Source organism: Eschrichtius robustus, chromosome 2 (assembly GCF_028021215.1).
Source record: "Eschrichtius robustus isolate mEscRob2 chromosome 2, mEscRob2.pri, whole genome shotgun sequence".
Classification (NCBI taxonomy): Eukaryota; Metazoa; Chordata; class Mammalia; order Artiodactyla; family Eschrichtiidae; genus Eschrichtius; species Eschrichtius robustus.
The window spans coordinates 158,560,906-158,587,993 of record NC_090825.1 but is presented as its reverse complement, the minus strand read 5'-3'; the positions used below and the strand labels follow the sequence as shown (position 1 = coordinate 158,587,993).

At 37.4% G+C, this 27,088-nt stretch overlaps 1 protein-coding gene across 3 annotated transcripts in view; it reads left to right on the top strand.

The window, feature by feature from the left end:
* The first annotated feature begins 1,689 nt into the window (after positions 1-1,689).
* UIMC1 (ubiquitin interaction motif containing 1) overlaps positions 1,690-27,088 on the top strand; it is a 130,845-nt gene continuing 105,446 nt past the window's right edge. For 2 of the 3 annotated variants that reach the window (XM_068536423.1, XM_068536425.1), the window contains exons 1-2: positions 1,690-1,814; positions 22,024-22,178. In XM_068536423.1, the coding sequence (XP_068392524.1) occupies positions 22,032-22,178 (147 nt within the window). In that variant the 5' untranslated portion in view covers positions 1,690-1,814; positions 22,024-22,031. Of the gene's footprint in view, positions 1,815-1,898; positions 1,971-22,023; positions 22,179-27,088 lie in introns of those variants that run through there. The other variant, XM_068536424.1, reaches the window with a different exon arrangement.

Below are 27,088 nucleotides of genomic sequence, written 5' to 3'. Positions count from 1 at the left end.
TTCCAGAATAAAATGTTACAAAAAAAGTACTAAGAATAATGTACCTATAGTTCAGCTACCCAACTGTTAACATTTTGTTTAGTTTTCTTCTTTTTTTAAAAGAAATCATGACAGACCTGTCAGAAGTGCTCTTTGTTCCTCCTTTCCATTTATCCTGCCTTCCACCCCTCCCCACTCTCCTGCCGTCATATTATCACAGCGTGTATTCATATATTCATCTAGTTCATTTTCTATACTTTACACACATATATTTTCCATAATCAGTATGTACTGTCATTCTATGTATTTTAAAATTTACATAAATCATTTCACATGTACACGTAACAGAGCCACAAGGCTAAAACTAACGAATGATTTCTAAAACTGTTTTTCCCATTCTCTCCCTCCTTTGCTGGGAACTAAAACTTAAATTCTTTGTTACTGTGCGTTCTTTGTTATTGATTAACATGGGCGGGCATTCTTGCTGTTTTTGCTTGTTCCTCTGATCTTAACCCCAGCCCCAAGACTTTGCTTTAAATACACCAGCTTTCTCCCCAGAAGGCAGGTCATAGTTTTCAAGGCGCTAGTCTGCTACCCTCCTCATTTGCTGGCAAATCAATACAATTCTCTTTCCTTTATCCTCAAAACCTTGTCCTCATTAGTCTCATTTGGCGAGGGGACAAGGACAGAATTTTCGGTAACATATTCGTTGGCACGTTGCTATTTCAACAACTCTTAGAGCTGTCAAATGTTGATACTTATAGGACTCATTTATTAGTTTTATTTGTTGTAATATTTTATTGTAGGAACATACCACATTTTATTCATTCATGTCTTATTGTACATTTCCTTTGTTTTCATTTTTCACAGGGAAGTGGGCTTGAACATGAACATTTCTTCTGCACACCTGTATACATGAAATTGCTGGGTCATAAAATGCACATTTTAAATTTCACCAAAAGTGGCTATTCTAATTTTGTGCTTCCACCTGGCATCTCTAAGAGTTTCCGTTTCCCAGATTTCCTTCTTCCCCTGAAATGGTCAGACTTTAACATTTACCATCTGGAGATAGTTTTCAAGTGGTCTTATCAGATAATTTCAGTCTAACTTTATTTATTTATATAAATTTATTTATTTAGTTTTGGCAGCATTGGGTCTTCTTTGCTGTGCACAGGCTTTCTCTAGCTGCGGCGAGCCGGGACCACTCTTCATTGGGTTGCACAGGCTCTAGGCGCCCGCAGCCTTCAGTAGTTGTGGCACAGAGGCTCAGTAGTTGTGGCACATGGGCTTAGTTGCTCTGCGACATGTGGCATCTTCCCGGACCAGGGCTTGAACCCGTGTGCCCTGCGTTGGCAGGCGGATTCTTAACCACTGCGCCACCAGGGAAGTCCTCCGTCTAACTTTAGATACATGCAAAGACAGGGCCAGAGGAGGCTTGATGTGGCAGAGAAGCCTTTGAAGATTTCACTGTAGGGTTTCGGGGACCCTGTTACTACTCTTTGGTTTCCCTCAAAGCACTAGCAAATGATAAAGCAAACGAACAAACTGCGAGACCACCGGGAGGTGCCCAGTCTGCCCTTGGAGATGGAATCCACCTCGCGCTGATGGCGCCCCCCACCTCACACGGTTGGTATGTCCTGGCGGCAGTCTCCCCCCGCAGTGCGGGTTGGTTCCGTCCCCGGACGCCCGCGCATGCGCCTGCCCCGAGAGCTCGTCTCCCCGCGGTACCTCAACCTCGCGTGCGCTCGCCCGCCGCTAGTTCCTAACGTGCTGCGGACGCTCGTGACCTGCGGCACCCGAGAGGAGGGGCTCAGCGAAGCGGCGGGGACCGGTCGGTGAGTACTTGCCGCTTCGGTACACCTCCCACCCGCCTGCTTCCCGCCTCCTTCTCACCCGCAGGGGGGCCGCGGCCCGCTCCTCTCCCGGATGGGCGCCTCTGACTTGGGGTTAGGGCCCTCTCGACGGTGAGGCGGGTCTCTCCGGACGCCGAGGTGGGCGCCTCCTGAAGGGACGGTCCTTTGGGACGGCGGGGTAGGCCCCTTGGAAAACCGGGGATGGCCCCTCAGGGTACTGGGCGCCTCCCGACGCCGGGTGGGCCCCTGGTGACCCCGGATGGGCTTCCGCCCTCGGGTGCCCGGACCGCGCCCCTCACACAGAGGGTGCGGCCTTCATTCTCCCCGGGGTCCCCCGGCGAAGGGCTCTGGTTTTCGCCAGCCCCTCGAAGGCGTCTTCCTCACGCTGAGCACCCCGCGAGCGGCCTCCGGCCGTGCCGCCTCCTTCCGCGGGGTCCCACAGCCGGGACTTCTCGTGGAGTCAAGGCGACTGGGCCCCTCCGCTCCTTTCTCCTCACGCTCCCTCCCTCCTCCAGGCTACTGTTTTGTTGGTGAGTGATCTAGTTTTTTTGCCCAGATATAAAGATGTTCCTTGGGAATCCTTACCATCATTTACCACTTTCCTCTCCAACAGAACTAGTATGTTTCCGCGCTGTACGGTGATAGTGTTTCAGGCCTTTTACATGTACACATTTGTTGAATCTTCACGACAGTCTTGTGAGACCTATAGGTACTGTTATCCTCCTCACTTTACATATTAGATAACTGAGGATCGAAGACACACATGGCGTAAGTCGTTGAGCTGGTTTTGAATCCAGCCAGACTGACTCCAGTGTTCTTGTTCTTGTTCTTGTATTTAGTCACTGAGAATGATAACACACAGGAAAAAGTGAAAGTTTATGCTACTGTCTTTATTTTTTCCTGTTAGAGGCAGTGCCTTTTCGTTGAATCCAAAAATGTGTCTCTTTGGAATCAGACACATCGCGCTTCAGTTCCCAACTTGCCCTTTTACGAACTTAAGAAATTACCAGCTGTTTGATTTTGAATGTTTCCTAAGGTGTAAAATCGTGATAAAAATAGCGTAAAATAATGATGCCTACCACATAGAGTTATTGGGAGGAGTAACCTCTATAATGCATGTGAGGTACCTAAAATAGTGTCCAAGGACTCAGTAAATAACTAATTATTTCTCAGTGTGTTTGGATTCTGTTTTTACACACTTGTCCTAAACTGAGGCTGAGTATACACTGGAATATAGAGCATCAGGTGTGTGTGTGTGTAGGTGTCCGTTTACCTTTTTTTAAATTGGAGAAACAGTCAAGCTGATCAGTTGATGAAGAGCTTGGTACCAAGTTTATTGAATGGCGACTTATTTAGGCGTAAGAGTCAGTCATTCATAGAGGACTGTTAAGGTCGCTGTGCCCCCAAGCTTTCAGAACAATTTTGACAGGTTTGGTAGGGAGAATGTCAAGATTTTAAATTATCTTGTCAGTGATTGTTCTTCAGATAGATCAAGATGGTGGAAGTGCTGAACAAAAAAGAAAAATATTATCTTCCAAATTGGAGATTTTCAAGGACACTACCAACCTGTGATGTAACAAGTCTCATTTTTGGGTCACCTTTCCTGCTTGTGCATTCTGTAGAGACATTTTGTTTCTAACTGTCGTGATTAAGAAGAGACTGTTGGCATCTAGACACTGTTCCTTCTTTGCAGACACAGTGGTAATTCATTCTGTAGCCTCTGTTCAAGTAATTGAAGATAAGCCATTATTTTAGTGATTTTTATTTTTTTTTTCATTTTGAAGGGTAACAACTTAAATAGCAGTTGAAGTATATGTTAGGTTGTTCGTTTAAATTGGCTGAGCAGTGACCTTTTTACTCTTAGAATTTCTGTGGAAATAGTGTGGCTAAATCTCATGAAGCACTGGAATTTTGAAATCTGTGGGGTGCCTCTACTTAACACTTCTTACTGATCCCTTATCTGCTGTGATTCTTTGAAAACCCATTTTGAGCCTGAAGGTGGTTCTATGCTAGCGAGAAGAGTTTTTACTTATTTAAATATCTTTAAGGAATTACATGTATTTGGTGGTGTAGCTACCACTGGTTTAAATAACTAAATGTACAGGAAACACTTAAAGATGAAAACTATTCCTTACAGGATGTTTTCCTAGGGCACTATGATTCCTCCAGTCTTCCCCCATACTTACCCCTACCTATTCATGATATTCTCTTAGATTCAAGGATCACCTTAAGTCTTATTATTCTCCATATAGCTTCCTACAGCCTATAATAATTTTAGCCTTCTGTGCCTTTATATAGCGTTTAAAAATTTAAATATATATAATTTAAATGTATATTTTATTGAATTATATTTAATAATTTAAATATATGAATTATATGCTATAATTTAAATATAAGCATAAAGTATAATTCATCGAATATTTATGTGTGCATACCTTACATTAGGCAGCAGTTCTAGTTGGAAGAAATCCAAAGATTAAGTCATGGAGTATTGGAGTCAGGATTTGGAGTTGAGAGACAGATGTGCAAGTGCCTGCTTTGTGGCTTTGGGCAAGTTACTTTTCTGAACCTGTGTTTCCTCATAATAATTATATATACTTCTTAGGTTTTTATGAGGATTAATTAAAATATTCATTCACTCACAAATATTTATTATTAAAAAAAGCCGTTCTTAAAAAAGTATTGTTGACATACAATGAAGTGAACCAACCTTAATTGTATAGCTCAGTACATACATCCATGTAACTGCCACCCAAATAAAGATATGGAACATTTCCAGCACCTCACTCAGAAGGGTCGCCTGTGCCCCTTCCCAGTCAGTACCCTCCAGAGATAACTAGTGTTCTGACTCGGTCACAGTAGGTTAATTTTTTTTAAACAGCTTTATTGAGATATAATTCATATACCATACAATTTACCCACTTAAATGTACAATTCAGTGGCTTTTAGTATTTTCACAGAGTTGTGTAACCATCACAACAGCCAATTTTAGAACATTTCTTCACCCCAAAGAGAAACTCTGTACCACTAAGCCATCAGTACCAATCCCCCTGAGCCCTAAGCAATCACTGATCTACTCTCTGTCTATATAGATTTACCAATATGGATATTTCATGTAAATGGAGTCATACAGTATGTGGTCCTTCTGGCTTCTTTTTACTTAGCATGATGTTTTCAAGCTTTATGTATGTTGTTACATGTATCAGGCTTCATTCCTTTTTATTGCTGGATAATTTTCCGTTGTATGGATGTGACATTATTCCTTCATCTGTTGATGGACATTTGGGTTGTTTCCATTGTGGGGCTCTCATGAGTAATGCTGCTTTGTGAACATTTATGTACAAGATTTTGTGTGGACATAAATTTTAATTTCTTTTGGCTATTTACCTAGGAGTGGAATTGCTGAGTCGTATGGTAACTCTAATTTTAACATTTTGAGGAACTGCTAGACTGTTTTCCAAAGAGGCTTCACTATTTTACATATCCACCAGAAGTGTATGAGGGTTCAATTTCTCCACATCCTTGCCTACACTTGTTATTGTATGTCTTTTTTAATTTTATATTAAAATTTTTTATAAGTTTTAAAAAATGTTTTATTTATTTTATTTTATTTTATTTTAATTTATTTTTGGCTGCGTTGGGTCTTCGTTGCTGCGTGTGGGCTTTCTCTAGTTGCGGTGAGCAGGGGTTACTCTTCGTTGCGGTGCGTGGGCTTCTCATTGCGGTGGCTTCTCTTGTTGCGGAGCATGGGGTCTAGTCGCGCGAGCTTCAGTAGTTGTGGCTCTCGGGCTCTAGAGCGCAGGCTCAGTAGTTGTGGCGCACGGGCTTAGTTGCTCCGCGGCATGTGGGATCTTCCCGGACCAGGGCTCAAACCCGTGTCCCCTGCATTGGCAGGCGGATTCTTAACCACTGCGCCACCAGGGAAGCCTTATTGTATGTCTTTTTGATCATACACCCATTCTGGTGGGTGTAAAGTGGTATCACATCGTGGTTTTGATTTGCATTTCCCTGATGGCTATTCGTATTGAGCATCTTTTCACGCATTTCCTTGCCATCTGTAAATAATCTTTGGAGAAATGTGTACTTCGATTCTTTGGCTAATTTTTTTTTTTTTGATTGTGGAAATCGTCCACGTTTTATTCAGTATGAGAGAAAAAGCAACAGGAAAGAGATTACATTCATTGTGATTTTCAGCATCCTAGAAACACCATTATTTATGTAGAGCAGAGATAAAGTTGTAAGCAGATAATGTGGCAATGGATTTCACCTTATTCTGGCACAACCTAATTTTGGCTGCCTTACCAGGTGAATCCAGTAAACTGAGACCCTCTTTTCAAACCAGTTTTAGGGGACGTGCTACCATTCTTACTACTGTTAGCCTCTTCTCATCAGATCAACCTTTATTCCTGTAGCCCTATCTACTCACTAGTGTTTCAGTTTTCTGCTCTCTGAAGGTTCCAAAAGAGTCTGTCTATTGATTTCATCACCCAAAACCGAGGTATATGGATGAGTCAGTGTGTGTGTGTGTATGTGTGCGTGTTCATGAAAGAGACAGAGATAGAGCAAAGACATAGCAGAGGGAGAGAGAAAGAGAGAGAGGGAAAGTTATAAAAATAATCCCTTTTACTTTTCCCTTTTTCCGGTTTTGTTTTTCAAGTATGGGACTATGTTTTTTTTTTTTTTTTTTTTTTAGTTTGTTTATTTAATTAATTTATTTTTTTGGCTGCATTGGGTCTTCATTGCTGCATGCGGGCTTTCTCTAGTTGTGGCGAGCGGGGGCTACTCTTCATTGCGGTGTGCGGGCTTCTCATTGCGGTGGCTTCTCTTGTTGCAGAGCACGGGCTCTAGGCGCGCGGGCTTCAGTAGTTGCAGCACATGGGCTCAGTAGTTGTGGCACGTGGGCCCTAGAGCACGTGGGCTTCAGTAGTTGCCGTGCGTGGGCTCAGTAGTTGTAGCTCGCGGGCTCTAGAGCGCAGGCTCAGTAGTTACGGCGCACGGGCTTAGTTGCTGTGTGGCATGTGGGATCTTCCTGGACCAGGGATCGAACCCATGTTCCCTGCATTGGCAGGCGGTTTCTTAACCACTGCGCCACCAAGGGAGTCCCCGTGCTATGGTTTTGGATCAGCATAGTCTCTCTGGATTTTTTCAACCAAAATATTTTCTAATAAAACTCCTCCAAATTTTGCATATTTGGCATGGGATCACTTCTCTAGTCGTTAGTGATGATTTGAAAATTCCTGTTTTTTTTTAAATTAATTTTTATTGAAGTATAGTTACTTTACAATGTTGTGTTAGTTTCTGCTGTACAGCAAAGTGAATCAGCTATATGTATACATATAGCCCCTCTTTTTTGGATTTCCTTCCCATTTAGGTCACCACAGAGCATTGAGTAGAGTTCCCTGTGCTGTACAGTAGGTTCTCATTAGTTATCTATTTTATACATAGTAGTGTATGTATGTCAGTCCCGGTCTCCCAATTCATCCCACTCCCTCCTTCCCCCCCCTGGTATCCATACATCCATTCTCTGCATCTGTGTCTCTATTTCAGCTTTGCAGATAAGTTCATCTGTATCATTTTTCTGGATTCCACATATAAGCGATATTATATGATATTTTTCTCTTTCTGATTTACTTCACTCTGTATGACAGTCTCTGGGTCCATCCACGTCTCTGCAGATTGCACAATTTCATTCCTTTTTATGGCTAATATTCCACTGTGTATATGTACCACATCTTCTTTATCCATTTTTCTGTTGATGGACATTTAGGTTTGCTCCATGTCCTGGCTATTGTAAATAGTGCTGCAGTGAACATTGGGGTGCATGTATCTTTTTGAATTATGGTTTTCTCCAGGTATATGCCCAGGAGTGGGATTGCTGGGTCATATGGCAGTTCGGTTTTTAGTTTCTTAAGGAACCTCCATGCTGTTCTCCATAGTGTCTGTATCAATTTACATTCCCACCAACAGTGCAAGAGGGTTTCCTTTTCTCCACACCCTCTCCAGTATTTATTGTTTGTAGAGTTTTTTGATGATGGCCCTTCTGACCGGTGTGAGGTGATACCTCATTGTAGTTTTGATTTGCATTTCTCTAATAATTAATGATGTTGGGCATCTTTTCATGTGTTTATTGGCCACCTGTATGTCTTCTTTGGAGAAATGTCTATTTAGGTCTTCCGTCCATGTTTTGATTGGGTTGTTTGTATTTTTGATATTGAGCTGCATGTACTCTTTGTATATTTTGGAGATTAATCCCTTGTCAATTGCTTCGTTGGCAAATATTTTCTCTCATTCTGAGGGTTGGCTTTTCATTTTGTTATAGTTTCCTTTTATGTGCAAAAGCTTTTAAGTTTAATTAGGTCCCATTGTTTATTTTTGTTTTTATTTTCATTAGTCTAGGAGGTGGGTCTTTTAAAAAAGATCTTGCTGTGATTTATGTCAGAGATTGTTCTGCCTATGTTTTCCTCTAAGAGCTTTATAGTGTCCAGCCTTAAATTTAGGTCTTTAATCCATTTTGAGTTTTATTTTTGTGTATGGTGTTAGGGAGTGTTCTAATTTCATTCTTTTACATGTAGCTGTCCAGTTTTCCCAGCACCACTCTGGCTAATTTTTATTGCGTTATTTGTGTTTTTATTTTTGAGTTATAAAAGTTTAAAAAAATATATGTTCTAAGTACAAGTCCCTTATCACATATGTGATTTGTAAGAATTGTCTCCAGTTCTGGGGGCTGTCCCTTTGCTTTCTTGATAGTGTCTTGAAGCACAAAAGTTCTTAATTTTTGATGTCCAGTTTATCTAGTTTTTCTTTTGTTGCTTGTGCTTTTGATGTCATATCTAAGAAACCATTATCTAATTCAAGCTCATAAAAATTTATGCATATGTTTTCTTCTATGAGTTTTATAGTTCTAGCTCCTACAGTTAAGTCTTTGATCTATTTTGAGTTAATTTTTGTGTAGTGTGAGATAGGGGTCAAGTTTCATTCTTTTGCATCTGGCTGTACAGTTTTCCCAGCACCATGTGTTGGAAAGACGATTCTTTGCCTATTGAATGGTCTTGGCACTGTTGTTGAAAATCAGTTGAGTGTAAACGTGACTATATATTTCTGGACTCTCAATTCTGTTCCATTAATCTATATGTTCATTCTTATGCCAGTGCCACACTATCTTGATTACTGTAGCTGTGTAGTAGATTTTGAAATCAGGAAGTGTTTGTCCTCCAACTTTTTTTTTTCCAAGATAGTTTTGATTATTTTGGGACCCTTGGATTTCCGTGTGAATTTTAGGATGAGCTTGTCAATTTTCACCAAAAAATCAACCAGGATTTTATTAGGGATTGCTTTGAATCTGTATGTCAATTTGAGGAGTATTGCCATTTTAATGTTGTCTTTTGGTCCTTGAACATGGAATGTCTGTCCATTCATTTATTTATTAAAATATTTATTTATTTGGCTGTGCTGGGTCTTAGTTGCAGAATGTGGGCTCTTTAGTTGCAGCGTGCGAACTCTTAGTTGTGGCATGTGGGATCTAGTTCCCTAAACCCGGGCCCCCTGCATTGGGAGTGCGGAGTCTTAGGCACTGGACCATGAAGGAAGTCCCTCTTTCCATTTATTTAGATCATCTTTATTTTCTCTCAAAAATGTTTTGTAGTTTTTAGAGTATAAGTTTTGCATGTCTTTTGTTTAAGTTATGTCTAAGTGTTTTATTCCTTGTGATGCTTTCGTAAATAGAATTTTTAAAAAATTTTATTTTCAGATTGTTCAGATGAATGTATAGAAATACAATTTATTTTTGCTTATTGATCTTGTATTCTGTAACCTTGCTGAACTTTATTAGTTTGATAGTTTTTTAGTGGATTCCTTAGAATTTTCTACTTAAAAGATCATTGCATCTTAAGATATAGTTTTATATCTTTCTTTCTAATCTGGTTGCCTTGTCTTTTTCTTGCCTCGTTGCCCTGACTAGAACCTCTAGCACAATGTTGAATAGAAGTGCTGAGAGTGGACATTCTTGTCTTGTACCTGATCTAAGGGGAGAACTTCCATTCTTTTACCATCAAGTCTAATATTAACTGTGGATTTTTTCTGTAGATACCTTTTATCAGGTTGAGGAAGTTCCCATCTATTCCTAGTTTATTGAGCGTTTTTATTATGAAGTGGTGTGGAATTTTGTCAAATGCTCTTTCTGTGTATAAATTATGTTGTGTTTGTCCTATAATCTATTGATATGGTATAATTAATTGATTTTCAGATCTTAAACCAACCTTGCATTCTTTCGATGCATCTTACTTGGTCATGGAGTATGATCCGTGTTATACTGGTTTTGGTTTGCTAGTATTTTGTTGAGGATTTTTGCATCTATATTCATATGAGATATTGGTTTCTTTTTTTCTTCAGTTGTCCATGTCTGGTTTTGGTATCAAGGTAGTACTGGTCACATAGAATGAACTGGAAAGTATTCCCCCTCTTCTGTTTTTTTGAAGAGTTTGTGAAAGATTGATAATTCTTCAAATGTTTAGTAGAATTTCACAGCAAATTAGAAATGGTAGGACTAGAGATGAGCTGAAAGGTGTAGGTGCAGTTGTACATCCTGTAGTCATTTGAATTGAGTTTGTAATTGAAAGCCCAAGAGTGAATGCCACTGCAAAGTGACAGAGTAGAGACAGAAAGAGATGAGTACAGAATACTGGTAAATACTTTTATTTAGGTGAGAGGAATGGAAAGAAGAGGCAGAAAAGGAGAGGTCAGAACTAGGAGGAAAACTCAGTTGAGCAGTGTCACAAACACTAAGTTACAGTATCATAAAGAAGGGGTTCACCAAAATGGCTAGTGGAATGAAAGCTGAGGAGAGGCATGTCGATTTGGTGGCGAGGAGATCTTTCATGATCTTAAAGGGAAGGCAGATTCAGAATATATAGCATATGAAAGAGAGAAGAGGGTGATAAGTGGAGGCAGTGGATATGGAATATGCTCTTTAGAATTAATGTCAAAACTTCAAATTATTTCCAGAGTTTACAAGTTTGCTAAAGAAAAACAAAAGTAATATTTGCACATGGTTCAAAATCCAAACAGTAGAGAAAATCTCTTTCCCTATTCTGTCCTTCAAATTCCCTCTCACATTCTTGGCAGTTTCTTGTATATTCTACCAGATGAATTTTAAAGCAGAAAGCTGTGTGTGTGTTTTACTTTATACAAATAATATCATTCCAAACATGCGGTTCTGAATCTTGTTTTTTAAATTAATAATTGGTTTGGAAATTATTCTGTGTCAATGTATAGAGACCTGAATAAAAAATTTGATGATAAAGCAGAGTAGAGGTAATTTTATTGTTACTAGGATTGGTTATTTTTAGGCTTACGAAGTCTTGATAATGCTTGTAGCAAGGGAATAGAGTGGATCTTGAAAGAACTTAAATATTGATATAAGAATGTTTGGGAGGAGCTTATTGGGAAAGAGTTGAAGGCAGAAGTGCCTTAGAAAGGATCAGTGAAAAAGTAGTTGGCTTGATATTTGAGTTTCTCCAGGAATCTTATCTTTTAAAAATTTATTAATATTAAAATTTGAATTTATTTATTTTTTTCATTCAGGTGTGATTGATTTACAAAATTATATTACTTTCAGGTGTACAAAACAGTGATACAAAATTTTTGTAGATTATACTCCATTTACAGTTATTACAAACTATTGGCTGTATTCCCTGTGCTGTACAATATGTCCTTGTAGCTTATTTATTTTCTAAATAGTAGTTTGTACCTCTTAATCCCGTACCCCTATCTTGCCCCTCCCCCTTCCCTCTCCCCACTGGTAACCACTAGTTTGTTCACTGTCTGTGAGTCTGTTTCTTTTTTGTTATATTCACTAGTTTTATTTTTTAGATTCCACATATAAGTGATAACATGCAGTATTTGTCTTTCTCTGTTTGACTTACTTTACGTAGTATAATATTTTCCCAGGTCCATTCATGTTGTTGCAAATGTTAAAATTTAAAAAATGGATATTCTGGGTAGTTTCAATTGGTAAAAAAATGTAATTGTGATTTAATACTGCATAGTGTTTTGGGTATTTTTTTTATATACAAAGGTCTTATAAGCCAATAAAACTATTTCAAAGTAAAAAAAAAAAAAAAATTTCTTTTTTTTTTATGGCTGAATAGTGTTCTATTGTATATGTATGCCACATCTTCTTTATACATTAGCCTGTCAGTGAACCTTTTAGGTTGCTTCCATATCTTGGCTATTGTAAATAATGCCGCTGTGAGCATTGCAGTGCATGTATCTTTTTGAATTAGTGTTTTTGTTTTCTTCAGATATACGTGCAGGAGTGGGATTGCTGGATCATATGGGGGTTCTATTTTTAGTTTTCTGAGAAACCTCCATACTGATTTCCACAGTGGCTGCACCAATTTACAGCCTCATCAACAGTGTACGAGGGTTCCCTTTTCTCCACTTTCTTGCCAACATTTGTTATTTGTGGTCTTTTTGATGATAGCCATTCTGTCAGGTATGAGGTCAGGAATCTTACCATGATAGCTGGGAGCAAGAAGTCTTTTCCCAGGGTTAGGGGTTTTTAGAGATTCCCCTCGAAATGGCTGACTATGGGACCCAGGAGAAGGTAGCAAGTTATGAGAGGCAAAATTGTGGTTTCTTCTTTAGTGTTGAGTACAATGCTGACTATCATTTGGTTTCCTTAATATAAATCCTGCTTCTTTTTCTTAAGGTGGAAAAGTACTTAGAAAAATTATTAAACCTTAAGCTACTTGAACAAATTACATAAGAAAGACTTTTTAAATTCAGTGTTTTAGTTAACAGAAAATTTTTCCTAAAAATTACTTTTGGACTAGAGTCATGGTTGAAGGTTGTAAACTGAATTATTTCTATTTTTGATGGCCTGATAAAAATTTATCAATGCCATTTCTTTTTTTTCTTTTACACAAAAGATATCATGCTTTATTTACTGTTCTGTTTCTTTTTTTCATTTATTGATATGTGTCTTGGAGATTTTTCAATGAGGGTATGTAAATATAAGCTTTTGCTTTAAAAAAAATTGTGATAAAATATACATAACACAAAATTTACCATTTTAACCATTTTAAGTGTACAGTTCATTGGTATTAAGTACATTCACATTCTTGTGCAACCATTACCACCATCCATCTCCAGAACATTCTTCATCTTCCCAAAGTGAAATGCTGTACCATTAAACAATAACTCCCCCATCTCTCTCTCTCCCAAGCCCCTGGCAACTCCATCTACTTAATTATTCTTGCCAGGACTTTAATGTTGAATAAAAGTGGTAAGAGTTGGCATCCTTGTCTTGGTCCTGATCTTAGAAGAAAAGCTTTCACGTTTTCACTGTTGAGTATGATGCTGGCTGTGGACTTGTCGTATATGTTCTTTATTATGCTGAGATATGTTTCCTCATTACCTACTTTGTTGAGAGTTTTTATCATAAATGGATGTTGAATTTTGTCACATGCATTTTCTGCATCTTTCGAGATGATCCTATGATTTTTATCCTTCATTTTGCTAATGTGGTTTATCACATTGACTTGCAGATGTTGAATCATCCTTGCATGCCTGGACTAAACCCTATTTCATCATGGTGTATGATCCTTTCAGTGTATTGAATTCAGTTTGCTAATATTTGGTTGAAGATTTTTGCATCTATATTCATCAGGGATATAGGCCTGTAATTTTCTTTTCTTGTGGGATCCTTGTCTGGTTTTGTTATCAGGGTAATGCTGGCCTTGTAAAATGAGTTTGGAAGTGTTCCCTTCTCTTCTGTTTTTTGGAAGATGTTGAGAAGGATTGGTGTTGAGTTCCTCTTTAAATGTTTGGTAGGATTCACCAGTGAAGCCATCTATCTGGCCCTGGACTTTTGTTTGTTGGGAGGTTTTTGATTAGTGATTGAATTGCCTTACTAGTAATTGGTCTGTTCAGATTTTGTATTTTTTTTTAATAAATACTTTTTCCTTTTCTTTTTTTTAATATTTTTAAATTTTATTTACTGTTTATTCTGGCTGTGCCGGGTCTTAGTTGTGGCACTCGGGATCTTCACTGCGGCATGTTTAGCTTTGGCCTGCAGGATCTTTAGTTGCGGCATGCAGGATCTTGGTTGTGGCATGTGAACTCTTAGTTGTGGCAGGCATGTGGGATCTAGTTCCCTGACCAGGGATCGAACCCAGGCCCCCTGCATTGGGAGCATGGAGTCTTACCCACTGGACCACCAGGGAAGTCCCTAGATTTTGTATTTCTTAATGATTCAATCTGGTATGTTGTATGTTTCTAGGAATTTATCCATTTCTTTGATGATGTCCAAGTTGTTGGCATATAGTTAGTTGTTCATAGCAGTCTTTTATGACCCTTTGTATTTCTGTGGTATCAGTTGTAATGCCTCCTCTATCATTTCTGATTTTATTTGAGCCCTCTCATTTTCTTAGTGAGTCTAGCTAAAAGTTTGTCAGTTTTGTTTATCTTTTAAAGAACCAGCTCTTACTTCCACTGATTTTTTTCCCTTGTGTTTTTAGTCCTTGCTTCATTTCTTTCTGCTGTGAACTTTGTCTCTTATCTAGTTGTCACATGCATTTTCTGCATCTTTCGAGATGCAGTCTTTGTCTTATAAAGTCTATTTTGTCTGCTATAACCATAGCTGCCCCAGCTTTCTTTTGGTTTCCATTTGCATGGAATATCTTTTTCTCCATACCTTCACTTTCAGTCTGTGGGTGTCCTTACATCTGAAGTGAATCTCTTGTAGGCAGTATATAGATGGGTCTTTTTTTTTTTTTTTTTTTAAACCATTCAGCCACTCTTCAGTCTTTTGATTGGATAATTTAGTCCATTTACATTTAAAGTAATTATTGATAGCTGTGTACTTATGGCCGTTTTGTTAGTTGTTTTCTGGCTGTTTTATAATTCCTCCGTTCCTTTCTTCTCTTGCTCTTTTCTTTTGTGATTTGATGATTTGCTATAGTGGTATGCCTAGATTCCCTTCTCTTTATTTTTTGTGTGTCTTCTGTAGATTTTTGCTTTGTGGTTATCATGAGGCTTACATAAAATAACTTAGGGGAGTCTGTTTTAAGTTGATAACAACTTAAGTTTGAACACTTTATAAAGCTTTATATTTTTCCTCCTCCCCACAACACTCCCTGTCTCACTTCTTGGAATTTCCTGATAAAACTTTGACTCGTTCTTTGGTTTGTTGCTTGCCTCATATAGGACCCAGCCACAGGCTATTGACCAGTAAGATAGACTAAAAATGTTCCAACCTAGTGAGTTCCCTCCAGCTGTGAGAGTGAAATTGTTGATAGGCATGTCTTGCCCTTCCTGGGTTCATAGATCTAGGGGAAGAGGGTATATGGGAGAAGCTCTTGGTATGAATTGCAGAGACTCATGGTATTCTTACCCAAAGTTAAACAGTTTTCGTGAATAAATATTTTTAATTTTGTTGTATGCTTTTGGTCAGTTTCCAAGCTGAAATAGTTGTTTTTGACTATTTTGTCAGCTTTTTAAGTTTATTCTTGAGAAAAGATTTATTAACCTCTTTATTTGTCATGACAAGTAATTGGAAGTCCATGGTTGAATTTTAGTCAGGGTATCCACCTGTGTAACCACCACCATAATCAAGATACAGAACACTTATCTCAGGAGGTACCCTTGTGCTCGTTATCAGTCATTTCTCTCTCTCCCCCAGTCTGCCCTGAGGCAATTACTTGTTTGTTTTCTTTTCACTATTGATTATATTAGTCTTTTCTAGAATTTCATATACAGGCATACCTCAGATCTTGTGGTTCCTCACGCTGGTCAGAATGACTATCAAAAAGTCTACAAATAACAAATGCTGGAGAGAGTGTGGAGAAAAGGGAACCCTTTTACACTGTTGGTGGGAATGTAAATTGATGCAGCCACTATGGAAAACAGTATGGAGGTTCCTTAAAAAAGTAAAAGTAGAGATACCATATGATCCAGTAATCCTACTCCTAGGCATATATCCAGAAGAGATGAAAACTCTAATTTGACCTGCTATATAAAACAAAAAACAAAAAACAAAACCTCTAATTTGAGAAGATACGGACACCCCAATGTTCATAACAGCACTATTTACAATAGCCAAGACATGGAAACAACCTAGATGCCCATCAATAGATGATTGGTTTAAGAAGATGTGTGTGTGTGTGTGTGTGTGTGTGTAAAATGGAATATTACTCAGCCATGAAAATGAATGAAATAATGCCATTTGCAGCAACATGGATGGCCCTAGAGATTATCATACTAAGTGAAGTCAGACAGAAAGACAAGTATATTAATACTTATATGTGGAATCTAAAAAATAATACAAATGCATCTGTATATAAAACAGAAACAGGCTCACAGACATAGAAAACAAACTTACGGTTACCAATGGGGAAAGGGAAGGGTGGGGAGGGATAAATTAGGAGTAGGGGATTAACAGATACAAACTACTATACATAAAATGGATAAGCAGCAAGGATTTACTGTATAACACAGGGAACAACAATATTTGGTATCTTATAATAACCTGTAAGGGAAAGTAATCTGAAAAAAAAAAACTGAATCACCTTGCTGTACACCTGGAACCAACACAGTATTGTAAATCATCTATACTACAGTAAAAAATTTATCTATTAGCTTAATATTTTCTTTTCTGTGTGATTTCTTCTATTTCTTCAAGACTTAAGTCATTTAAAAATATGCATTAAGAATAGAAATTTGTTTGTGTTTAGCTTCCATTCTTATGATAGGGAATGATTTTGTGAATGACTCTGGATTGGAAGTGTATGGGTGTACATTTTATTACCATCCTTCCTTAATACTAGGATTGTACAGACTTTTTGATAATAAGATGTAACATTTCCCTTAGGAGTAATTGGATGATTAAACAATTTGAGAAGTTTGTAACACAGTTAAGATTGTTCTTTTTATTTATTTTTTTAAAAATTGCTTTGCCTTAAAAAAAAATAATTAATTTGGTTGCGTTGGGTCTTAGTTGTGGCAGGCGGGCTCCTTAGTTGTGGCATGTGAACTCTTAGTTGCAGCATGCACGTGGGACCTAGTTCCCTGACCAGGGATCAAACCCGGGCCCGCTGCATTGGGAGCATGGAGTCATATCCACTACGTCACCAGGGAAGTCCCTAAGGTGGTTCTTTTTTTTTTTAAATAAATAAATTTATTTTTTTATTTATTGGCCGTGTTGGGTCTTCGTTGCTGTGCACGGGCTTTCTCTAGTTGTGGCGAGTGGGGGCAACTCTTCGTTGTGGTGCGTGGGCTTCTCATTGCGGTGGCTTCTCTTGTTGCGGAGCATGGGCTCTAGGCCCGCGGGCTTCAGTAGTTGTGGCACACGGGCTTAGTTGCTCTGTGGCATGTGGGTCTTCCCGGACCAGGGCTCGAACCCGTGTCCCCTGCGTTGGCAGGTGGATTCTTAACCACTGTGCCACCAGGGAAGTCCTAAGGTTGTTCTTTTTAAGTCAGCGACTATTTAAGTTATTGAGTCTCTGCTTTGGTTATAATGTAAAATCATCTGGGGAGGTTTTTTTTTTAATTTAGGTAGAATTCATAGAACATAAAATCCAACATTTTAGTCATTTTCAGGTGTATAATTTAATAGCTTTTCGTACATTCAAAATGTTGTACAGCTATCACCACTTTCTAATTTTAAACATTTTCATCACCCCAAAAAGAAACCCTATAGTCATTAAGTAGTCACTCTATATTTCTCTTTCCTCCAACTTCTAGCAGTCTTAATCTGCTTTCTGTCTCTGTAGATTTGTCTATTCAGGATGTTTCATATAGACAATCATACAATATGTGGGCTTTTGTGTCTGGCTGCTTTCATTTAACATTGTTTTCAAGGTTTATCCATGTTGTAGCATGTATCAGTACTTTATTCCTTTTTAAGCCTGACCAGTATTCCATTTTATGGATGTCCCACATTTTGTGTATCCATTCCTCATTTGGGTTATTTACATTTTTTGGCTATTACGATTAAGGCTGTTATGAACATTTAAGTACAAGTTTTTTTCTGAATACTTTTCAATTTTCTTGGGTGTTTACCTGGGAGTAGAATTGCTAAGTGTATTTTAACTTTTTGAGGAATTGCCAAGCTATTTTCCACAGCAGCTGCAGAATTTTATATTCTCACAGTGGATGAAAGTTTTAATTTCTCTGCATCCTTGGGACTTCCCTGGTGGTGCAGTGGTTAAGAATCTGCCTGCCAACGCAGGGGACACGGGTTCGAGCCCTGGTCCGGGAAAATCCCACATGCCGTGGAGCAACCTAGCCCATGTGCCACAACTACTGAGCCTGTGCTCTAGAGCCTGTGAGCCACAGCTCCTGAGCCCGTGTGCCACAACTACTGAAGCCCACATGCCTAGAGCCGGTGCTCCGCAACAAGAGAAGCCGCCACAATGAGAAGCCCGTGCACTGCAATGAAGAGTAGCCCCTGCTTGCTGCAACTAGAGAAAGCCCTCACGCAGCAACAAAGACCCAACACAGCCAATAAATAAATAAATAAATAAATAAATTTATAAAAATTCTCCACATCCTTGACAACATTTGCTGCTTTCTTAAAATAAAAAAAACCCCACAACTTTGACATATGATTCACTTACCATATAATCCACCCACTTCAACTATACAATTGAAATTAAAAAACAGAACTGCCATATGATCCAGCAATTTCACTTCCGAGTATTTACCCGAAGAAAACAAAAACACTAATTTGAAAAGATATATGCACACTAGTGTTAATTGAAGCATTAGTTACAGTAACCAAGATATGGAAGCAACCTAAATGTCCATTGATAGGTTAGTGGATAAAGAAGTCGTACACACACACACACACACACACACACACACACACACACAGTGAAATATTACTGAGCCATAAAAAAATGAAATGTTGCCATTTGTAACAGCATAGATAGATCTAGAGAGTATTATGCTAAGTGAAATAAGTCTGACAGAAAAAGACAAGTACAGATGTGTGATCTCACTTACATGTGGAATCTAAAAAACAAAACAGACTCGTAGATATAGAGAATAAACTGGTGGTTGCCAAAGGGGAGGGGGATTGGAGATGGGGCAAAATGGATGAAAGGGATTGAGGTACAAATCTCTAGTTATAAAATAAATAAGCCATGAGGATGTAATAGCATAAGGAATATGGTCAGTAATATTTTAATAGTTTTGTATGGGGGCAGATGAGTTACTAGACTTATTATGGTGATCATTTCATAATGTATGCAAATGTCAAATCACTATCTAATGTAGCTGAAAATAACATAATATTGTACATCAATTATATTTTCAATTAAAAAATATACAGTTGAAAAGTATAGAATTTTAAAACATTTTATCACCTCAAAAAAGAAATCTCTCTGTCCCTTAGTGGTTACTCTTCAACTCTTCCAATCCCCCCGTCCTTGACAACCAGTAATCTACTTTCTATGTTTATAGATTTGCTCTTCTGGATGTTTCATATAAGTGAAATCATATAATATGTGGGATTTTGTGACTGCCTTCTTTGACTAAACGTGTTTTCAAGGTTTATTCATGTTGTAGCCTGTATCAATACTTCATTCCTTCTTTTTTTCCCCCACAGTGACTGCACCATTTTACATTCTCATCAACAATATACTAGGATTCCAATTTCTCTGTATCCTCGTCAGCACTTGTTATTTTCCATTATTTTTTTTATAACGATCATTAGTGGGCTTTGCATTTGCCTGATGACTAATTATGTTGACCACCTTTTCATGTGCTTACTGGTCATTTATATATCTTCATTGGAGAAATGTGTGTTCATATTCTTTGCCCATTTTATAGTTGGTTTATTTGCCCTTTTACTGTTGAGTTGCAAGAGTTCTTTATATATTCTGTATACAGTTCCTTTATTACATAGATGTTTTGCAAATATTTTCCCCATTCTTTATTATTTTTTTAAACTTTTCTTAAAATTATGGTTTGGAGCACAAAGGTTTTTTTTTAAATTTTTAAAAAAAATTAATTAATTTATTTTTGGCTGTGTTGGGTCTTCGTTTCTGTGCGAGGGCTTTCTCTAGTTGCGGCAAGCGGGGGCCACTTTTCATCGCAGTGCGCGGGCCTCTCACTGTCGCAGCCTCTCTTGTTGCGGAGCACAGGCTCCAGATGCGCAGGCTCACTAGTTGTGGCTCACGGGCCTAGTTGCTCCGCGGCATGTGGGATCTTCCCAGACCAGGGCTCGAACCCGTGTCCCCTGCATTGGCAGGCAGATTCTCAACCACTGCGCCACCAGGGAAGCCCCCACAAAGGTTTTTAATAAGATGAAGCCCAGTTTATCTGTTCTTTCTTTTGTTGCTTATGCCTTTTTAAAAAATACATTTGTTTATTTTATTTATCTATTTTTGGCTGCATTGGGTCTTTGTTGCTGCACACAGGCTTTCTTTAGTTGTGGCAAGCGGGGGCTGCTCTTCATTGCGGTGAGTGTGCTTCATTGCGATGGCTTCTCTTTTGCAGAGCATGGGTTCTAGGCATGCAGGCTTCAGTAGTTGTTGCACGTGCACTCAGTAGTTGTGGATCACGGGCTCTAGAGTGCAGGCTCAGTAGTTGTGGCGCATGGGCTTAGTTGCTGTGTGGCATGTAGGATCTTCCCGGACCAGGGCTTGAACCCATGTCCCATGCATTGGCAGGTGGATTCTTAACCACTGCGCCACCAGGGGAGTCCCATTGTTGCTTATGCTTTTGATGTCAAATTTAACAAACTATTGCCTGTCCAAGATGACAAAACTTTATGTATATGTTTTGCTTAAGAATTTTATAGGTTTTGCTCTTTCATTCAGGTCTTTGATCCATTTATTTCGTGCAGTTCTTTATTATGTGAGGTAGAGGTCCAGTTTCATTCTTTTGCATTTGGATATCTGGTTGTCCCAGTTCCATTTGTTGAAGAGACTTATATTTTGTCCATTGAATTATCTTGGTACTTTTGTCGAAAGCAATTGATAGCAAATGTGTAGGTGTTTTCTTGACTCTCACATAATGAATAGTTCTTCTATTCCATTTATCTTTATTTCTATTCTTGTGCCAGTGCCACACGGTCTTGATGATGTAGCTTTGTAGTAAGTTTTGAAATTGAGATGTGTGAGTCCTTCAGCTTTGTTCCTTTTTTTCAAGATTGTTTTGGCTATTCTGGGACCTCTGTTTTTCCATGTGAATTTTAAGATCAACTTGTCTATGTCTACAAAAAAGCCAATAGGAATTGTATTAGGGATTATGTTGTATATGTAGAGCAATTTGGGGAATATTGCTGTCTTAACAATGTCAAGTCTTCCAATTCATGAACATGGGATGTCTTTGTATTTACTTAGAACTTTTATATCTTTCAACAATATCTTAAAGTTTTCAGTTGCAGGTCTTGCACTTTTGTTAAATTTTGTTAAGAATTTTATTATCATTATTATTTAAGAATTTTATTATTCTTGATGGTATTAAAAATGGAATTTAAAAATTTCATTTTTGGATTATTTATTGCTAGTAGATAGCAGTATAATTGATTTTTGTATATTTACCTTGTATCCAGCAATCTTGCTGAACTTGTTCATTAGTTATAACAGTTTTTTAGTGGATTTCTTAGTTCTTTTTTTTAAAATACAAGATCATGCCATCTACAAAAGGCAGTAGTTTTACTTCTTCCTTTCCTATTTGGATGTCTTTTATTTCTTCTTCTTGCTTAATTGACCTGTCTAGAGCCTCCAGTATAATGTTCAATAGAAATGATGAAAGCAGACATTCTTGTCTTGTTCCTGTCCTAAGAGGAAAGCATTTTGTCTTTCACCTTTAAGTATGATATCAGCAGTGGGTATTTTGAAGATGTCCTTTATTGGGTTGAGGCATTGGTATTAAAAAAAAAACTTTTAAATAAATAATAATATACAGTCAAGAGAACCAGTTATTTAAGTTAATGTTTAAAGAACTAGGATAAATTATTGTGTTTTTCCTATTGAAATATCGCTGAAGAGATGAGATTTATATATTTATATATGTATTTTTTCCTTTATAGAAAAAATACAAATCTTAATGAGTAGTAGAAGAGTTCAGAAATCCAGTTTTACTTCTGTTAGATGCGTATCTTTTTTTTTTACATGACCAAATTACAAATAGCATCTAAAAAACTTATACTTTAAGTAAATTATTTTTCCTTGTATTTCAGACAAAAAGATGCCACGGAGAAGGAAAAAAGTTAAAGAAGTCTCTGAAGCTCAGAACCTGGAGAAGAAAGATACAGAAACTACCAGTTCTGTCAATGTGAAGAAGAAGCGTAGACTTGAGGATGCATTCATTGTGATATCTGATAGTGATGGAGAGGTCAGTATTATGAAGAGTAGAGCTCCAGGTCTCAAAGTAGGCCTCCTTATCTATGACTAGTTTGTTTTGTGAGACTATACCTTAATGACACCATGCAGTTTTTTGTTTTTTGTTTTTTTAATTTTAAAAAAAATTTTAAATTTTTTTAAGGTTTTTTTTTTTTTTTTTTTTGATGTGGACCATTTTAAAGTCTTTATTGGATTTGTTACAATATTGCTTCTGTTTTATGTTTTGGTTTCTTAGCTGTGAGGCATGTGAGATCTTAGCTCCCCGACCAGGGATCAAGCCCACACCCCCTGCATTGGAAAGCGAAGTTTTAATCACTGGACCGCCAGGGAAGTCCTGACCATGCAGTGTTTACTTAGCTTCATTTTGATTTGTAAATGGAATTAAGAATTACTTAAAAGAAAGAAATCATACTGTTTGGCTGAGGATGGATCATAGTTCCTCAGTTTTATATTAACCGAAGGTGATATTTTAAAACTATTTGAATAAATTAGATGTGAATCTTAATTTTCATATGTCTGGAAAATGAGAGAAAGACAGTGGAAATGCCTTTTAAGTCTCTAGATGTACTCTGTCCAATGTGGTAGCAACTAGTCACCTGTAGCTATTTAAATTTAAATTAATTAAAATTAAATACAAGGAAAAATCAGTTCCTCTCTTGCACTAGTCACCTCTAGTACCTGCTGTGTTAGCGCAGGTATACAACATCTCCTTCATTGTAGAAAGCTTTGTTGGACAGTGCTGTAATAGATCTTAACATCTTTCCTTTGTTCCCTATTTCCATTTGTTAATTGGAGATTTGTACCTGTCTATAGGTCACATCCAGTAAGGCAGTGAAGTAAGTCATAGTTTTTTCCTCTAAGTTTACCTCTCGCTCTTTATCTTCTATCTCATTTGATGGTAGAACCACTCATTTACCTCAAGTTATAAAGCTCAGAATTATCCCTAACTCTTTCCTCTATCTCATGTTTTATATCTAATCATTCACCACAACCTTTAGCTTTTTTAATATGATTTTTCTTTTTTTTTTAAAATTTAATTTATTTTTATTTTTGGCTGTGTCGGGTCTTTGTTGCGGCATGCGGGATTTTCGTTGTGGCGCTCAGGCTTCTCTCTAGTTGTGGTGTGAGGGTTTTCTCTCTCTGATTGTGGCGCATGGGCTCCAGAGCGTGTTGGTCTTTGTAGTTGTGGCTCTCGGGCTCCAGAGCACGTGGGCTCTGTAGTTTGAGGCACACGGTTCTCTAGTTGAGGTGTGCAGGCTCAGTAGTTGCCCTGTGGCATGTGGGATCTTAGTTCCCGGACCAGGGATCAAACCCGCATCCCCTGCATTGGGAGGCAGATTCTTTACCACCGGACCAGCAGGGAAGTCCCACATCCTTTAGCGTTTAACCTTTTAAATGACACTCAAATCTGTCCTTCCTGTTCCATTTTTCATTTCTTTTCTTGATCATTTGTTATTTGAGTTCTTATAGCAGACTCTTAACTTGCTTCTCTGCCTTCAGTTTTTTCTCTCTAAATTTCACTTAGCTTACTCCAGCTTTCTTCTAAGAATTTAAATTTTAGATCTTTGTACTTGCTTGCTTAGAAATCCTTGACTCCATAATCCCCACAAAATCAGTTTAGAATTTTAATGTGGTATACTCTATCAGAACCTTTACAGTCTGAATAGTCTCATTTATATTCTTATCAGCAGTGTGTTAATTTCCTTGTTCCCTGCAAAGACTATTATGACATTTTTTATTTTTCCCAACTTGATAATCAGAAGTATGTTTTTAATAATAAGCAAGATGGAACATTTTTTCATATTTCTGTTGGATATTTGTTTTTTTGGGGGGGCACTTTCTTGTAGTCTGATTTTTAATTAGGATTTTGTCTAAATAGTTCTTTTTTAAAGTATAAAAGTATAAAGAAGAGAACAATCCATTGATTCTACTATTTGGATAACTAAACTTAATATTGACAAGAATAAAATAGTTATACACATACAGATATATTAAAAAGTTATATACATACCTGTTAAAAAATCAAAACAGAATAAAAACAGTTCAAAAGTGTTTGAAAATAAAACAGTATAGAAAGGTATAAAATGAGGATGTACACCTGAGTCAGTGTACATTTAATGAAAGGTAACAGTTTCTTCTGTATTTTTCCAGAAAAAAAAAATCTTTATACAGAATACCATCAATAAAAACTTTTACAGGAAAGGAATCATGTGACACATAATGTTTTGCTTTTTCACTTAATATTACTTGTAGATCTTTCTGTAACAGCACATACAGATTTATCTCATTAAATTTTTAAAAATTGTCAAATATATTGTATGTACAGGAGAGTGCATAATATGTAAATGCATAGTCTAAAAAAAAGAATCTGAACACCTATAGTCACCATATTTGAAGCCCTCTTGACTTAGTGTGGACCCTCCCCAAATGCATCTCTTTCCACACATACAGAGGTAACTACTATATTTATCTTTCCATTCTTTTCTTTACATTGCTACCACGTTTACATGTATCTCTAAACAGTGTACATATATATTGAAAAACTTGAGTCTCAGTGGTTAGGCACTTCTACCAATGTTTTTCAGCAATCTGTCCTTTCTCCAAAGATTTGAAATTTCACCTTTATTGTAAACTAAAATCTTGTCTGTAAATAGGTTAGTTTTTGGATTTTCTATTTTGTTACATTGATCTATAACATATTTTTGAAATAAATATTCAGTTGATTATCTTATGTTTTTTAGGTAGGCACTTATATCTGCTAATAATGATAATTTTTCTCTTTTCCTTTCTAGTGTTTACAGTTAACTTTTTTGCTTGTTTTATTGCATTGACTATAGACTCCACAATAATGTTGATTGATAATCAGTGATAGAGTACATCTTTATCTTGATCTTGAATTTAATTGTGGAAGTATTCTGATGTTTTGCTATTCGTTTCATATTTCTGTTCCTTATTATGTTTCAGAAATATTCTTTAACTGCTTATTTACTATTAGTATTTTTAGAAATGTATGTTTAATCAAATGTTTAATCAAATTTCATTATTTAGCAAGATGATGATACAGTTTTTCTCCTATTATCAGTTAATATTATATGTTAATACATTTTAAAATTTTGGAACATCTTCGCATTTCTGGAGTAAATCTTACTTGGTCATGATGTATTACATTAACATAATATTGAATTTTCTTTCTCGGTATATCATTTATGAGTTTGCATCTGTATTTCTAGTGGCGTTTGTTTTATGTAATTGTCTTTTTTTGGTATTGTTTTCATCAGATTTTAGGATTAGGTTTATGGTATAAAATAGAGGAAGCTTTTCATTATTTTAATGTTCTGCCAGTTTAAATAGTAAAGGAATTTTCTGTTCTTTAAGGTTTACTAGGATTTGTTCATAAAACTGGTCTACCAACTAACTTTTAATATTACTTTATGTTCTTTTAGTATCTCGGTATTTTTGTGCATTTTTAAAAAAGACTTTGTCTTACAATGCAAAAAAGTAGTTGGTAGAGTCATTCTTTTGGCCTGTGAGTTTAAAATTAAATGAATTACTTGATATTTCTTCCGCTCTTTGCACTGCTGACAGCACTAACTTTAATTTATTCTTCAGCTTAGTTGTCAATTTCTGGGGGGGTGGGTGGTCCTTGCAGATCTTCCAAGACTGGGGTCAGTTGGCCATCTCTTGTGCTTTCATAGAACCTATATTTCTGTAGTATTGATTGTCACACTGTTTTGAAACTGCCGCTGTGTTTTTCTGCCTTTAACACTAGACCATGATTTCCTAGAGGTTAGGAATTTTGTATCTTAAATACCTAACAATAGTGCTTGGCCTGTATTAGTAGACGTTATCAAAAAATACCTGTATTAAGTTTTACTTGTTGGTGCTGCTGTTTTATTTATTTCAATATTTCTTCAAGAAAACGTTCTAGTTCTCTGGTGCAAAAGAAGCCAGGAAATGTCTTACTTTTTTCTTCCTTCCTTCCTTCCTTCCTTCCTCCCTCCCTCCCTTTCTTTTTTAAATTGAAGTATAATTGATTTACAATGTTGTGTTAATTACTGCTGTACAGAAAAGTGATACAGTTTTTTATATATGTATGTATATATACATTCTTTTTAAAAAATATTCTTTTCCATTGTGGTTTATCATAGGATACCAGATATAGTTCTCTGTGCTATACAGTAGGAGCTTGTTGTTTATCCACTCTATATATAAAGTTTACATCTGCTAACCCCAACCTCCCACTCCATCCCTCCCCCAACCCCCTCCCCCTTTGGCAACCACCAGTCTGTTCTCTATGTCCGTGATTTTGTTTCTGTTTCATAGATAGGTTCGTGTTGTATTTTAGATTCCACATGTAAGTGATATCATATGGTATTTGTCTTTCTCTTTCTGACTTACTTCACTCAGTATGATAATCTTTAGTTGCATCCATGTTGCTGCAAATGGCATTATTTCATTCTTTTTTATGGCTGAGTAGTATTCCATTGTATATATGTATCACATCTCCTTTCTCCACTCATCTGTTGATGGACATTTAGGTTGTTTCCATGTCTTGGCTATTGTGAATAGTGCTGCTATGAACATGGGGGTGCATGTATCTTCTTTTTAATAAATTTATTTATTTTATTTTGTCTACGTTGGGTCTTCGTTGCTTCACATGGGCTTTCTGTAGTTGCGGCGAGCGGGGGCTACTCTTCGTTGTGGTGTGCAGGCCTCTCATTGCGGTGGCTTCTCTTGTTGTGGAGCACAGACTCTAGGTGCGTGGGCTTTAGTAGTTGTGGCACGTGGGCTCAGTAGTTGTGGCTCGCGGGCTCTAGAGCACAGGCTCAGTAGTTGTGGTGTATGGGCTTAGTTGCTCCGTGGCATGTGGGATCTTCCGGCCCAGGGATCGAACCCATGTCC